The 14,487-nt window shown below is 50.8% G+C and overlaps 1 protein-coding gene across 1 annotated transcript in view; it reads right to left on the bottom strand.

Moving 5' to 3' along the window:
- The window catches only part of GABBR2 (gamma-aminobutyric acid type B receptor subunit 2), a gene marked incomplete at both ends in the record, with an annotated part of 372,345 nt that overhangs the window by 155,642 nt on the left and 202,216 nt on the right, over positions 1–14,487 (bottom strand). Inside the window, one exon of the mRNA XM_080708508.1 lies at positions 3,209–3,274. Within this exon, the coding sequence (XP_080564634.1) occupies positions 3,209–3,274 (66 nt within the window). The remainder of the gene's footprint in view (positions 1–3,208; positions 3,275–14,487) is intronic.

Here is a 14,487-nt window from a genome sequence, read left to right as displayed (position 1 = left end):
ACAAGCCCGGCTGGTACGGTGCCAGAGCTCAAATGATCATTTTGCCACTGGGCTATCAATAGGGGTTGCACTTGCTGGCGTCTGCCCGCCCACTGGGTGGTAGTTCCAGTCTCCAGAGCACAGCGACGGGCCGCCCGTTTGCACTGTGGCACTTGGTGGCAGCTTGGTGGCTTCATCGGGTCTGCACTGTGACCCCAACTGGGACAGGAAGGCTCTGGGTCTCTGCTCTGAGCAGCCCCTTTCTCGGCCAGCACCAGCCTTGGTCCAGGTGAAGGCGTACGCAGATTGTCCTGGGCACCCCTGGAGCTATCAGAGGACCCCTTCCTAGCCACGTGGACTGTGTCCTCAAGGGCAGGTCCATCTGAGGCTGCAACCTGTGGACTGACACCTGACCAGAAGCTTCCAGAAAACTCCTCCACAAATGAGGCAGTGGGGAAGACTCGAAGAGAAACCTCACCTCTAGGCACCCAGGTCCAGCAAGAGCGCAGAGGGATGCGAGGGTGGACGCAGTCCCTGCATCCCTAGGGAGGGGTACGAGGCAGACAGCCAGGACGTCTGTCCCAAATTAGAGACCATTGCTTCAAATCCAGGCCCGGAGCAAAACGGCAGCCATGTGGGGCTTTGCCGGGCCTCCTATCAGAACATGAGGTCCTGCATAGTCTCTGCAAGCAGAGGTGGCCTGTGCCTTGCGACACCTTTACAAGTCTTTCTCTTTTCTCTTCTCTTCTTTTCTTTTGGTACTGGGATTGAACCTAGGGGCATTCTAGCTCTAATCTACACCCTTAGCCCTTTTTATTTCTGGGGCACTGGGGATTGAACCCAGGGGTATTCTATTTCCCAGCTACACTTCCAGTTCCTTTTATTTTTTAGTTTTTATTTATTATTTTTTGCAATACTGAGGGTGGAACCCAGGGGCATTCTCTCTGAGCAACACCCCCCAGCCCTATTTTATATTCTTTATTTTGAAACAGGGTCTCACTGAGTTACAAAGGCCTCACTAAGTAGCTGAGGCTGGCTGTGAACCGTGATCCTCCTATCTCAGCCTCCCGAATGCTGTTCTTACAGGCATGAGCCACCACACCCGGCTTGCTTTTATTTTTTATTTTGAATCAGGGTCCTACTAAATTGCTGAGGGTCTAAGTTGCTGAGGCTGTCCTCGAACCTGCATCCCAGGCACTGGGAACACAGGTATGCACCACCTTGCTTGTCTCATGGGTCATTTTTATTAATTTATCTTTTTTGCAGTGCTTTGTTCTCTCCATTTGATCAACATGAATCCCCACCATGTGCTGGCTTCCCTGCAAGGCCTGGGGATATGGATGGGTGAAATCCAATTTTTCCCTCCAATGCTCTCCAAACTGGGGCCTCACTGTCCCATCTATAATGGGCAGTTCCTGTCTATAATGGACCCATGGTGGCAGGGAACAAGGTTCTGTTTAGGGTGCAATGATTAAATCCATGGGCTCAGTATTTTCAACTGTTCTTCTAACCCTCCTCGGGTTTTATACGCCATGGCGTGCATTGGTGAGAGCACTGGTCCAGCCATGGCTGCTCAATCCCGGCACACCTGAGACACCACTAAGTGAGCACACATGGCGCCAGGGTTTACAGACTGCGGGGGGCTACCGGGGCCTGCCTTCTCCAGGCATGGTGCAAAGGTGTTTGCTAATTTAGTGTCCATGACAGTTCTGAGAGATGGGTTAGCCCCATCTCACAGTTAGCACTGAGGCTCAGAGAGAGTAATCAACATGCCCAAAGGTAGCGCTAAGCAGCAGATTGGAGGCTGGGGCCCACACCACCTTCACAAAGGTTCTCCATGGCCTCCCTGACTCCCCAGCAAATTGGAAGTTGGCAGCAATGTGCTCCCTTGCCTTCTAGGGGAAGTAGCCCCATGTGAGTGGCTTTCAGACGCCGTTCTGTTCTTGCTCCTGGACCTTTCTTGGTTCCCATGTCTCTCCTGGAACGGGGAGCCAGGGATGGGTGAGACTCCAGGCCAAGTCCCAGGCAGGCAGCAGAGGGCCCGCTTTGCCCCGTGTGCACCTCAGTCTGAGGTCACCCCCGCCTTCTGATTATGCAGGTTGGGGTCAGCTGAGACCCCCAAAATCCCTTCCATGCTCAACACACACCAGTCCTCGGCTGTGACTCTGCCACCTTGAACTGAGCCAGTAGTGTGCCCTAATACCACTTACACTAGAACCACGGCAGTTCATCTTCTTGGACTTGATCTCAAAGTCCCAGCCTATCCAGGCCCTCCGAACCCTGGCTCCTTCATCTGATGCATATCATGACCTCTGCAATTCCTACTGGCCTGCTATTTATAACCGCATCCAGAATACTGGACCAAAAGGCAAAAGAGCTCTGTGGCCCCAAACCAGAGACTGCGCCTGGAACACCTGTGTCTAACACGTCTAAGACAGTGACTCACATAACTAGGCTCTCGTTCTGTCTTCTCTCCTCCTGACCCAGGGTGGAGGAGGGGGAGCTGAGCATCAGCTCCCGTGTCAGAGTCCTTAATACATAACTAAGAAAAGAGCAACATGCAGAGAAGACCTGTCTCTAGACTAGCTCAGGACCCTGGTGAACATTGCCAGGAATTGGCTGAAGGCCCTTGGGTAAGCCCTCTCCCCTCTCTGGGCCTCTGTGTCCTCATCTGCAAGATGGGATCATCATAGCTGCTTTCCACGATTATTGAGAAGATTAAATGAGATAGGGCAAAGCCAGAGTCCTCTGCCACCTGTCACAGCCCAGCCAGCTACAGTTGAGAGTCTGAATTGAGGAACAGTTGACAGTTTGTCCTGCGCTTTAGGCTCTGAGCCCTGCTGGCTGGGCAGAGAGGGGAGAATGGCCCCAGCGTGGGGAACAAGGGGCACCTCCCTCCCTGTGTGTACAGCAGCCCCACCAGGCATGGCTGAGCCGAGTTCACAAGGAGTAGCTGCCAGGGCTTCCGTAGGGGTCACAGTGGGCTGGGAGGTGGCTGTCCCAGGCTCCTCCTGGGGCCGCACTGAGCCTGAGTGGCTCCCTGGGAAGAGGAAGGAGCCGAGATCACCAGGCTTCTGCTTCCTGGAGCCTGGACCCAGCCTTGTAAGAGTACCCACCCCCAGGCCCCCCGCCAGACCCTAGCCCTGTGACATGACCGTTCCCAGCCCCAGCGAGTCACTGGAGGAAACGCACAGGGAACCAGACATGGAAGCCACGGCGCTCTACTTACACAACAGAACACTTTTGCTGCCATATTCTGGTCAAACTGGCCCAAGATGATCCGCACGTCATTCCCCTGTGGACAGAAGGACAGGGATGTGAAGGTGAGCAGATGACAGACATACCCATGGGCTCGAGGCCACCAGCAGAGAACAGTCCTACACCCAGGCCCAGTCCTACGCCTACTCCCAGGAGGGCAGGCAGGCAGGACCCCTGCCCGCCAGCTGGGGCTCTGCCCACCTTAGGCCACTGAGGCTCCCACAATGCTCTCGTGAGCAAGCGGGGCAGGGCTGCTCGGCTGGCAACCAAAGCGGCCAACTCCGAGAGGCCTGGAATGGCCCCTGCTCTCTACCACAAGGGAGGGTACCCAGACATCGTCTCATCCTCTTCACTTTCCATGGGGAAACTGAGGCTTCAGGAGGGAAGTGGCCCCTCCTTAGTGGCAGAGGCAAGATCCCAGCCAATGGCACCCTGTCATATAGTGTTCTAGATGCTTCTACCTTCTCGTCAGTTAACCCCTGGGATGCTCTTAGAGCCCACAGAGCTTCCCCATCTGATGTTTGAAGGCTCTTGAGCGTGTTCAAATCTCAGCTCCATCAACAAGCCTCAGCCTTGATTTTTCCATCTGACGGGATTGCGGGAAGACTAACGAGATAATCCTTATGACACATTTAACACAAGTGCTAGCCTGGCCAGTGTAAGTGTGTAATAACTTTACTCTGGCCCATCTATATTTCTAAAGAAAATCTTCATTTGAAGGCTCTATAAATGGGATTGCATTTATGATAATAGGTAGATACTGTGCCACAGCTCCTTCAACTCATTCATTCCTGACTGAGTGTTGCTCCTGGGTTAGGGTGATGGGCTCTTCATCACTCGACTGGGGACTGAGATACAGCCTGGGCGCTGCCCCATAGAGAACAGGCCCAAGGAGGGAGGGTGTACTGGGCAGACACCAGGAGGCCAGCTGGGCCCTGTTGAACCTGCTTTCAGCCAGTGTCTTCCTGGCCTCTGCAGTGAGGCCAGCCTCCATCCAGCAGCCGGAGGCCGAGCTCTGCAGGAGGCACCACCTTCCGGCTGTTCTTTACCCCTCCAGCAGCCTCGGGCCCTTTGAGGCGTGAGGAAGGAAGCATGCCTTTAAAGATCAGTTTTTAGCATGTTTCAAAATTGGAAAGTGCTGACCGCGAGGCTGTATCATCGCATATACTGTAGCGAAATAAAAAGGGCCGCAGCCTAACATCATCCTTCGTGTGCGAGCAGGAATGGGAAGAAGGGGGGAGGCTGGCTCTGAAAGGACTTCACAGGCTCGCTAGCAGCGCGGTCGAAGGCAAGCGGGCTTTTGTCATCGCCACGTCTGCAGTGCCATAAAAAGCCCCAACCTGCTTCCGCTCCGTGGACAGACTCCCTGGTGCGCGCTCCAGGGTCTTTCCGCTTGTTGCTTGAAATCTTTTGTCACTTCTTGCTGCTAACAGCATCCGTCCACCCACCATCCACCCATCCCAGTATGTGTTGAGCCTCGACTTTGTGCCAACATGGCCTGGTAGAAAAGGGGCTTATTGGGTCCTGGAATCAGAGAGACCTGTGCTCAATGCCAGGCCCACTGCTGACTGGTCTGCATCTCCTGGAGCCTCTGCATCCATGTCCTGCCTGGCCGGGTGGTGCTAAGGCAATCTAATGAAACCCAGGCTGGCTCCCTCGCCTCCTCTGCCTGGCTCCCCTGACCCTGCCACTCCTGCGCAGACTTCTCTTCCTTCTGCCTCTCCCAAACGCTGCTGCTCTGTGTATGCTGTGGACACAAATCTCAGTCCCCAGCCCTCCAGCACAACACATCTGTCCCGAGCTGAGCCCGTTGTCTTTCCCAACAAGCCCCCTCTCTCCTGTTTTCCATCTCTGGGAATGGTTGCAGCCAGCCTCCCCTCACCCGAGCTGGAAACCCAGCAGTCATCTCAGATTCCCTCCTCTCTATCTCCCAAGCTAAGTAAGCCCTAGCCAGAACCTGTTGGTTTGTCTGCTCACTAGCTCCAGAATCAGCCCTGTCTCTCCAGCCCCACTGCCCTGGGTTTTGTCACTATCCTTCCTTGGTGTGTGGCGGGACCCCCACCTTTAATCCTGCACAGCCACACCAGCCTCTGCAGAACAGGGGAGGGGTCGTGTCTAAACCCAGATCTCCCTGTGCAAAATCTTTCCCCGGCTCCCCAGGGTGTCCAGAGCAGACTGTGAGTTCCTTAGCCGAGCGTTTATGATTCTTGACCAGCTGACGGCTGCTCATTTCTCTACCACACTTCGTACTGCCACAGGGAGGGAGTAAGAGTGAACTTCCGGCAGTTTCCCTGAGCGCCTGTCATCCATCCATTCACTCGCTCATTCATTCCTATTCTGTCCCTCCTTTCTGCAAGCTCGTCCATCAGAATGCTTGTCCTCCCAATCTGCCTCGCGGGGGCTGCTGCTCACCCTCCTGCCTCAACTCGGGCCCCCTGCTCTGGGAGGCCATCTCTCCATCCCATTGGGCTCGGGAGCCATCTCCTCCCCCGTGGGCCTGGGGCATCCTGTGCTTCTCTCCATAGCCACACAAGTCCACTTACTCATCTGTCTCTCCCCCAGACCAAAGCTAATATGATTCATCTCTGGGTCCCTAGCTTCTAGCACATGGCATGACACACATCAGTAAATTCAGCTCCAGGGAGGCAGAGAGGCAGAGAGAGAAAGAGAGAGAGAGAGAGAGAGAGAGAGAGAGAGAGAGAGAGAGAGAGAGAGAGAAATAGGTAGCGAGCGTGTGCGAGCGAGCTGTGTGCAGCACCAAACTCTATACCTGGCCACTCTGGTCCCTCGGTGGTGGGTAGGCGTTATCATCACTGCACTAATATCCTTCTAGTCCTACTGCCCAGAAGCATGGGCTCACCACGCCCACTGCTCAGATGGACCAAGGCACCCACATCTTCATGGCTGACTGTCTGACTACCTGCTGACAGATAAATAACCAGCTCTGCCACTCAAGGACCACTTAGTATCTCTGTTGCCATGACAACCCTGTTGCAAGGACCACCTAGTTCTGTGCCCCCCACAGCTGTTAGATATGCATGGGGCTTCAGAAATTGCTGGTCTTGGTGGCCCCTTCCCTGAGAGGCCAAAGGCTTCCCCAAAGCTGTGTAACACACAGAGCCAGGGCTTTCATGCTGGTGCCCCTGAATGACCCTTTGAGGGCCTGGGAGAAAGAATCTATTCAGAGTCAGGTGGTACCTGAGGCAGGAAGCTGCTCACACCTACTCTTCTTCTAGAGGGAGTAGGAGGGACCAAGATGCTGCTGAGACCAAGAGGGAGAAGGAGCCTGGGATCCAGGGAGGGGCAGTAGGAAAAGGGGGATGAGATGAACCAGGTCCTGGTGGGGGGCACCTGGCAGCAACACAAAGTTCAGGTTGAACTGAGCCCTGTGGCACACACCTGTGATCTCAGTACTTAGGAGGCGGAGACAGGAGGAGCACAGGTTGGAGGCCAGCCTCAGCAATTCAGAGAGATCCTGTTTCAAAATAAAAAAAATAAAAAAGGCTGGGGTGTAGCTCAGAGGTAGAATGCCCCTGGGTACAATCACCAGCACCAAAATACCTAAATGAAAGAAAGAAAGAAAGGAAGAGTTAGGGGTGCTTCTCAGACAGAGGTCTAGTCATGTGGGGTGAGGTGTTCCAAGGTATGGGACAAATAGGCAGGTATAGAGAACGGGTTCTTCATCCTTGAAGACTCAGCAGGTGGGGAGAGGATCGGGAGAATACTGACAGTTTTACACACGTGTCTGTGTTCACAAAGGTTCCAGAGCCCACTTTTCAATGTTGCATAGCGTATAGCTTTTCCTGAAAGCCCAGAGAATGGAAAGAGAAATTTGGGGTTGGTGGCGGCCCCTGCCTCTGCCTCCCAGCCAGGGGTAAGAGCTCACTCTCCCAGGCTCACCTGTGGGGCAGTCCAAGGAGCAGCAGGTAAGTCGCCAGGAGCCAGGGGGATGCGACAGGACAGAGCTGCCACAGCAGGAGAAGGAAGCCTGGCCCAGGGAGGGCAGGGTCAGGGGAATCCCTGACTCTTGCAAGGACTGGCTCTGCAGGGGGCTGGCTGCAGGGGAAGCAGGGACCTGAAGACAGTTGCTCGCCAGAGCGCTGGGTCTAGGATTGTAGACCAAACATGGAGACCTATGTTCACATCGTCAGGAGGCCGCAGGGAAGGGGCAGAACTGGAAGGAAGCAGCTGCAGGGGTGGGGTGGGGAGACATGGAGGGATGCCCCGCTGCTCAGACCCCTTGTAAATGCAGAGGACATGAGGCACAGGGCCCAGAGCTCTCTCCAGAGAGGAGCTGCCATGGTCAACTCCAGGCAGGGGTTCTTTCCTCTCTTGTGGCCTCCTCCCCTTCACTGTCTAGAACCCCTTTGACCCCAGATGCTTAAGGTGTCCCAAAATCATGCACACGCACACACATGCATGTGCACAAACACAAGACATTAAAAAAAGAATGACTCAATTCAAAGAACTCAAGTGACCCCCAGTTTTTAAGCACTCCTAACACAATAATAATGAGGAAGGATTCCGGAGCTTTCTCTGGCTGCTGAGTGTGGGCGTCGGTCCCATGCTAGGAGGGCACTATTATTATGCCCAGTTTGAGCACACTGAGGGCCAATGAGTTAGGCACCTTTCCCAGGTGCAGTGGGCGCCTCCTCGGGGCAGGTGCATCTGTCCTGGCTGCAGTGGGGTCTAGCGATGTCTCAATCCCTTCTCTGGGAAGTACTCTTATGGGGGGCTTCCTCATTATGCCCCACACCACAGACACAGCCAAGGATGAACTCCTGGGTAAAAGCACTTTCACAAGATCCCGGGCTCTGTTTCTAGGGACTTCAACCTCTGATGTCAGATCACAAGGTAGGAAATGGTGACACTGGCCTCAGACCTAGGTTGGTGTGACTGTAAAGCCTCGGGGCTTGACCATTCCCCCTGACTTATTATCACTGGGGCTGGGACAGCGAAGCCCAATGGGCCGGTGCAGCTGGAGCTCACATCCTATGTGTAGTAGCTAATCATAGGGCAAAGTCCAGCAGAGTTTGAAGCCAAAGGATGTGAACAGCACATGTGACCCTGCGTGAGCCACTGAGGCTGCTGTGTGTCCAGAAGAGCAGGAGTGCAGAGGCCAGGACCAGCAGGGCGGTCCCTGCTGTCACACTGCGGGGTTCTGCAGGAAAGGTAATGCCTGGGCTCTCTAGAATCTCCTTCCCAATATGCACCTGTCTCCATCCACTTTGAATCACATCCTGGCTTCTCAGGGGCCTCATCTCACAGACTCTCTTCCCACCCTGCTGACTTGCAGGAAACCACAGGAAACCGTGCAGGAGGCTGCAGGAAAGAAAAGGTGCTACTAGAAGCTGACCATTCACAGGCTGCCTGGAGACCAGGGGTAAGCCCAACATGGTTCATCTAGATGTCCTCAAAGTCCTTCTGTGGACTGATTCCACACCCAGAATGAATATTCATTCTCTCTCTTTCTGTACTGGGAACTGAACTCAGGGACATTCTACGTCTGAACTATACCCCCAGCCCTTTTTATTGTATATTTTGAAAAAAGGTCTCGCTAAGTTGCAGAGGGTCTCATTAAGTTGCTGAGGCTGGCTACTAACTGGCAATCCTCCTGTCTTAGCTTCTAAGTACTGGGATTATTGGCATGTGCCACCCTGCCCGGCTGAATACTCTCTTTTATTGCGCCAATATGAGTCTTTCTTAGATGTCCCCCATTCCCCCCTAAACTTCCCTAGGGGCCCAGAAGCACGTGCTGCTGCTCCGGGAAGGGTGTGAAGAGAGAGGAGCCGCACCAGCCCGCTCGCCAAGCAGGGTATTTCTTTAAAGTTGGTTATTATATCTTGAAAACACATGTATATTTAGCAGTCCAATGATATATGTGCTTAAGATAAAAATAATGCTTTTTCTTCTTCACATCTCTGAGCAGAACCGGCCTGCCGGGGCAGCACACCACGCTGATTCTGTAGCTCTGAGTCCCCTCAGGGAATCTGAGGTCGGGGGCTCCTGGCCTGTGTGTTCCAGGTGGTGGCGATTCCCATCACCGTTCTGGCCAGTGGGTGGGAAGAGGGAGAGCAAGGTGCTCATTGGGATGGCCCCACAGAGTGAAGACGAGGACAGTCCACCCCGGGGCCTCTCCGTGTGGCCTCCCTGTGACAGATGGAATAATGGCCTCCACTGATGTCCACATCCGAATCCCCAGAGTCCGGGTATGTTATATGACATGACAAGGGGCCACTCACATTGCAGGTGGAATTAAGGTCAGTGATTTGAAAAGAGAAGTGGTTCTTTTGGATTATCCAAGGGGGCCCAAATGTCATCAGAGGGCCTTTAAAAGGGTCAGAGGCACAGTGGCACATTGTGAGAACGACGCCACTGGCAACTGGTGGCTGAAGACAGAGGAAGGGGGAGCTGGCACAAGTCCTAGGCAGCCTCCTGAAGGAGCCGCCCTCTAACACCTTGATTTTGGCTGCCTGCTGGACCCCATGTTGGCCTTCTGACCTCCAGGACAGTAAGACAGACGTGTGCTGCTTGAGGCCACTCGGCTGTCACCGCAGCTCCGGGGATTGGCCGCACTGCTCTCTCTGCCAGGCCCCGGCCCTAGAGAGATCCCGCGCCCCCCCTTTTCTGCTTGGCTTCTAGGACCCTCTGTCATTGCCAGCCAGCTGAGTGGCTTTTCTGGTCAAAGTTCTCCTCTTACTGTGCCATTTGAGGCCTAGGGATACCTACTGATACTGGTGGAGAATTGGATTACTACTATTTTTTTTTAATCACACAGAAAGAAAGCCAGCACACCCCTGAGGGGCAGGGCCATGCTTTCTCCTCTTTCCTCTTTAGAGTAGAAAGCCCAGCTCCATTTAGGGATCCCTGTGGTGCCTTACTGGAGCTCAAACATTGTGCAGTTATTGAAAAGGAGTCCTGGAGGTTTCTGTTGCGCCTGGGTGCTTCTTCCCAGCATTTCCTTCCTTTCCACCCTCTACTGACGGTCAGTATATAAGATACCAAGCCACCTTGTTTCTGCTTGATCGCTGAGAATGCCTAGGAAGGAGAGGTTATTTTTAATCTTTGGACCATGAGTAGACCCCTGGAATGTCTAGGGCTATGGGGGATCCTCCTGCAAGCTGAAGAGCGGGGTGACATGCAGCTGAGACTGTGCCCTGGTGGCTAAGGGCTGTCTGCCACTACACAGCTGGGTTGCAACCTCGGCCCACTCATTTCTCAGCTGCATGGCTTCTGGCAAATCACCACATTTCCCTGAGTTTCAATTTCCCTAGGTGTACAATGGAAATAAGCTACCCTCAGAGCAGGTGGCGGTAAGCATTTTCTATCCAGGGCCAGGTAGTGAATAATTCAGGTTTTACAGCCCATAGACTTGCTTTTGCAATTACTTTGTTCTGCTGCAGCAGCACAGAAGTAACCAAAAGCCAAGTGGTAATGAATATGCTCCAATAAAACTTTATTTATAAAACCAGATGGTGGGCCAGATTTGGCCCATGGGCCACAGTTTGCTGACCACTATTACAGAGTTACTGTGAGGACTAAATAAATTGCTAAATCTGTAGGCACAAAGCAAATGCTAAAAAGTGTCAATCATGGATGTTGAAGCAGAGGCATGGGGTGAGGGTAGAAGAAGAGGCTGTGATAAGAGGAAGAAGAGAAAGCTGGCCCCCTGGAAAGAGACCTCCCCCCCAGCTTCCACCCACTAATGCAGGCATGCAGGCTCCTCCTTCCTCTTGTAAATCCACCTGCAAAATGGGAGCTCTGTGGGACCAGGGAGCCCATACGAATGGCCCACAACCTCCCAGCTTTGCTTCATTTCCCAAAGTGTGGTTTTTATAAGGATCTTTGTTATTATTTTAAGATATTCATTAAAAGATAGAGTCCCAGGGATGTTTTCCCTGTAAGTTCCATAATCTTATTATGGAATGGAACTGACAACCTAGTGGCTTCGTACAGAAGAGAGCTGAGATACGGACAGGACTTGAACCCAGGCTCTACGTGGGGCAGAAGCTCTGTTGAGTTTCTGTTTGGGATAACAAAAACATTCCAGAAGCAGATAATAGCAGGGTTGCACTTAACACTACTGCAAAAAATGCTTAAAAATGGCCCAAATGAGCCAGGTGTGGTGGTGCACGCTTGTAATCTCATTACCTGGGAGTCTGAGACAAGAGGACCGCAGGTTCACGGTCTCAGCTACTTAGTAAGGCCCACCGCAATTTAGTGAGACCTTGTTTCAAAATAAAGAATAAAACCGGGCTGGAGGTATAGCCGAGAGGTAGAATGCCCCTGAATTCAATCCCCAGTACCACACAACAAGAACAAAAAACCCCAAATGGTAAATTTTGTTATGCATAGTTTACTATAATAAAAAAGGGTAAGAACTAGAATAGTACTTCTTAGGCATTCTGAGTTCTCAGCAAAGCAAAAACAAAAACAAAAAAATCCTTCCCCAAAAAATAATTTAAAAGAATGTAGACAACTACTTTAAGGTGAGAGTCTGGAAAGGTGGGGTCCTGGGCCGGGTGACAGGAGGACTCCTGGATGGCACTGTTCTCTGACTTGGGAGGAGTCTTCCTTTTGAATCAATAAAGGATTCATTTGATCAGTGTGGTTTTGAAATCTGTGTTTTATTTTACAAGAGAAATTTTCCTTTGGAAATTCCCATTCTTTCCACCAAAGGATTTGGCTTCATACACCTGTACTGACCTGCCTTCACATCTCTGTTTCAGAACTAAGGACCTGTGGCTGCCCGTGGTTGAATAATAAACCCACAGACACCACCAAGCAGTGGAAACATGAATAAGGGGCTGGGACCACGTTCCGAATGGAGGATGAGGTCACTGAAGGGAAGGGAAGCTGGAAGGGAGGGAAGCTAGAAGCCCAGGGCTGGCCCACCAGTCCCAGCCCATCGCCCTCACGTAGACATGCCCTGGCCCAGTCTGGCAGCAATCTTTAGAACCCTGCTCAGAACAGGCCTAGGATGAAGTTGACATGTCTCAGGTCTTCATCACTCGGAGATGCTTTGATTTCCTGAGTTTCTCTATATGAGCTTTGATACGCATCTGCCAAATCAGCCTTGTTAATTTTATTATTCAGTTCTTCTGTGTTCTTACTTATTTTCGCCTGAGTAATCTGTCCAAAGCTGAGAGCAAGATGTGATGTCTCCCAACACTATCGCGTTCCTGCCAATTCCCCTTTGTATTTTCCAACAGGCTTTATTTATTTATTTCAGTAAGATGTAATTTGGAACAATAATGGTCCATGAGCTTGTTTTTCTCACGGCAAATTGTACCCTTATCTGAAGAAAATGACTCTCCTTAATCCTGTGGAGTGCCCAGATCTTGAATTCTCTTTGGTCTAATAGGAATATCAGGATTCTTGCTGCACTGTGGTTTGCTTGGTAGACCTTTGTCTAACCTTTTACCTTTAACCTTTCTGTGCTACTTTGTCTATTCGAAGTAGGTGTTTTCAAAATGCGATCTGAAAGTCTTTACTTTTTTTTTTTTTTTTTTTTGGTGGTACTGGGGTTCCTGGAAGCCCTTCTACCTCCAGCTACACTCCCACGGGCTACACTCCCAGACCTATTTGTATACTTTTTTATGTGGAAACAGGGTCTCTTAAGCCAGCGCGGCTGGCTTTGAACCTGCACGATCCTCCTGTCTCTGCCTCCCAAGCGTGGGGCTTACAAGCGTGCGCCACCATGCCCTGCAAGTCTTTATCTTTTAATAGTGAGTTTGACCTATTTGAACTTCTGATCAGAATCGTGATATTTAGTCCTCAATTACTGGCTTTATTTCCTGGCTTTCACATTTACTTTCTGTCTTGCAGTACATGGATTAGATTCTCTTTGCTTTTATTTTCTGTGTTTCAGCAGCTTCTGATCTGTTTGCTCGGTATTATATTCACCACCAAGCTATTCAAAATATTCTTTAGCTTCTATTTCTCTAATTATATTTTTATTTTATTTTAAATGTTTGCAGTGCTGGGATCCAGTCCAGAGCCATGCACAACTAGACAAGTTCTTTACCACTGAGCTACACCCTCAACCCCTTCTCTAATTATAAAACTCATAAGCAAAAATAGTCTCTTTTGAGTCCTTCTCCTAGTTTAGATCAAGAGTTGAGCATCATTTAAAAATTTTTTTTTATTCAGCCACTTCTCAGGCTTTGTGAATGTAATTTGGATTTTCCTATCTCAGTTATTATTAAGGTCTCTATTTTTTGCATTACCTGTAAAGTTATATGAACTTTTTGCACTTGTACACATTTTTATAACAGTTATTAAGACTTGGCTCTCCTTCCACAGGTCTGTGATCCCCACTCGGCCATCTCTGCCCTGACTTTGGCTGTAAAGTTTCCCTGGCTCTTGGCCAGCAACTCAGGATTAGCTTCAAAAAGAGCCCATGGCTGGTACATTGTGTGAGCCTCGCTCACCACAGAACAGCTCCCAGTTGCTCCATTGATTCTGGGTTTAATGCCTCAGAGAAGCTAGACAGTGACCTGGTTTTGGTGCCTTTGTGGAAAGTTTGTGTTTTTTTTTTATTTTTCTGGCTTAAATATTTTTAAGACTTTTGCTTAAAGTCTGTATGTCAAAACATTTGCCAGAACATGTCTAGGTGTCACTTTCTTTTCACTGATTTTGTTTGAATGCAGAGAGAGGCCCACTGCTCTGGATATAGAGCCTCCACTTTTCTATATAAAACCGCTGACTGTGTGGTTTAAATATAGCCAAATATTCATGTGATCCAATCTACTTGGTCCGTCTTTAGCCCACTTTAAATTTGTGTTCTAGAGTTATAGAAAAATAGCAAAGACCACAGAGAATTCTCACACTCCCTCAACCAGTTTTCCCTACTATTAATTTTACATTCTATGGTCCATTCAGTACAATTAATGATCCAAATTTAGGCGAATTCCCTAGTTTTTTTCTCTAGTGTCCATTTCCTGGATCCACCTAAGACACCATGTGAGGTGTAGCTGTCTTGTCTACTTAGACTCCTTTTATCTCAGTCTTTACACTTGATAACCTAGACAGGGTTGAGGGATGTTGCTTGGATGTTTTGTAGACTGGCCTTCAACTGGCATTTGTCTGGTGTCTTTTCTTGGCTCTAATGACACTATGGGCTTGGGGGAGGGGATCACAGAATGCCATTTCCATCCCAATGTGTCAAGGGTGCCAGCAACATGACTGACCACTGTTGCTGGGGTTGGCCTTGATTGTCTGGGTGAGGTAGTGTGTGCCAGGTTTCTC

The sequence above is a fragment of the Muscardinus avellanarius genome, assembly GCF_963383645.1.
Source record: "Muscardinus avellanarius genome assembly, chromosome: 13".
NCBI classification, from domain to species: domain Eukaryota; kingdom Metazoa; phylum Chordata; class Mammalia; order Rodentia; family Gliridae; genus Muscardinus; species Muscardinus avellanarius.
The sequence above is the reverse complement of the archived record's forward strand: the minus strand, read 5'-3'. Positions and strand labels throughout refer to the sequence as shown.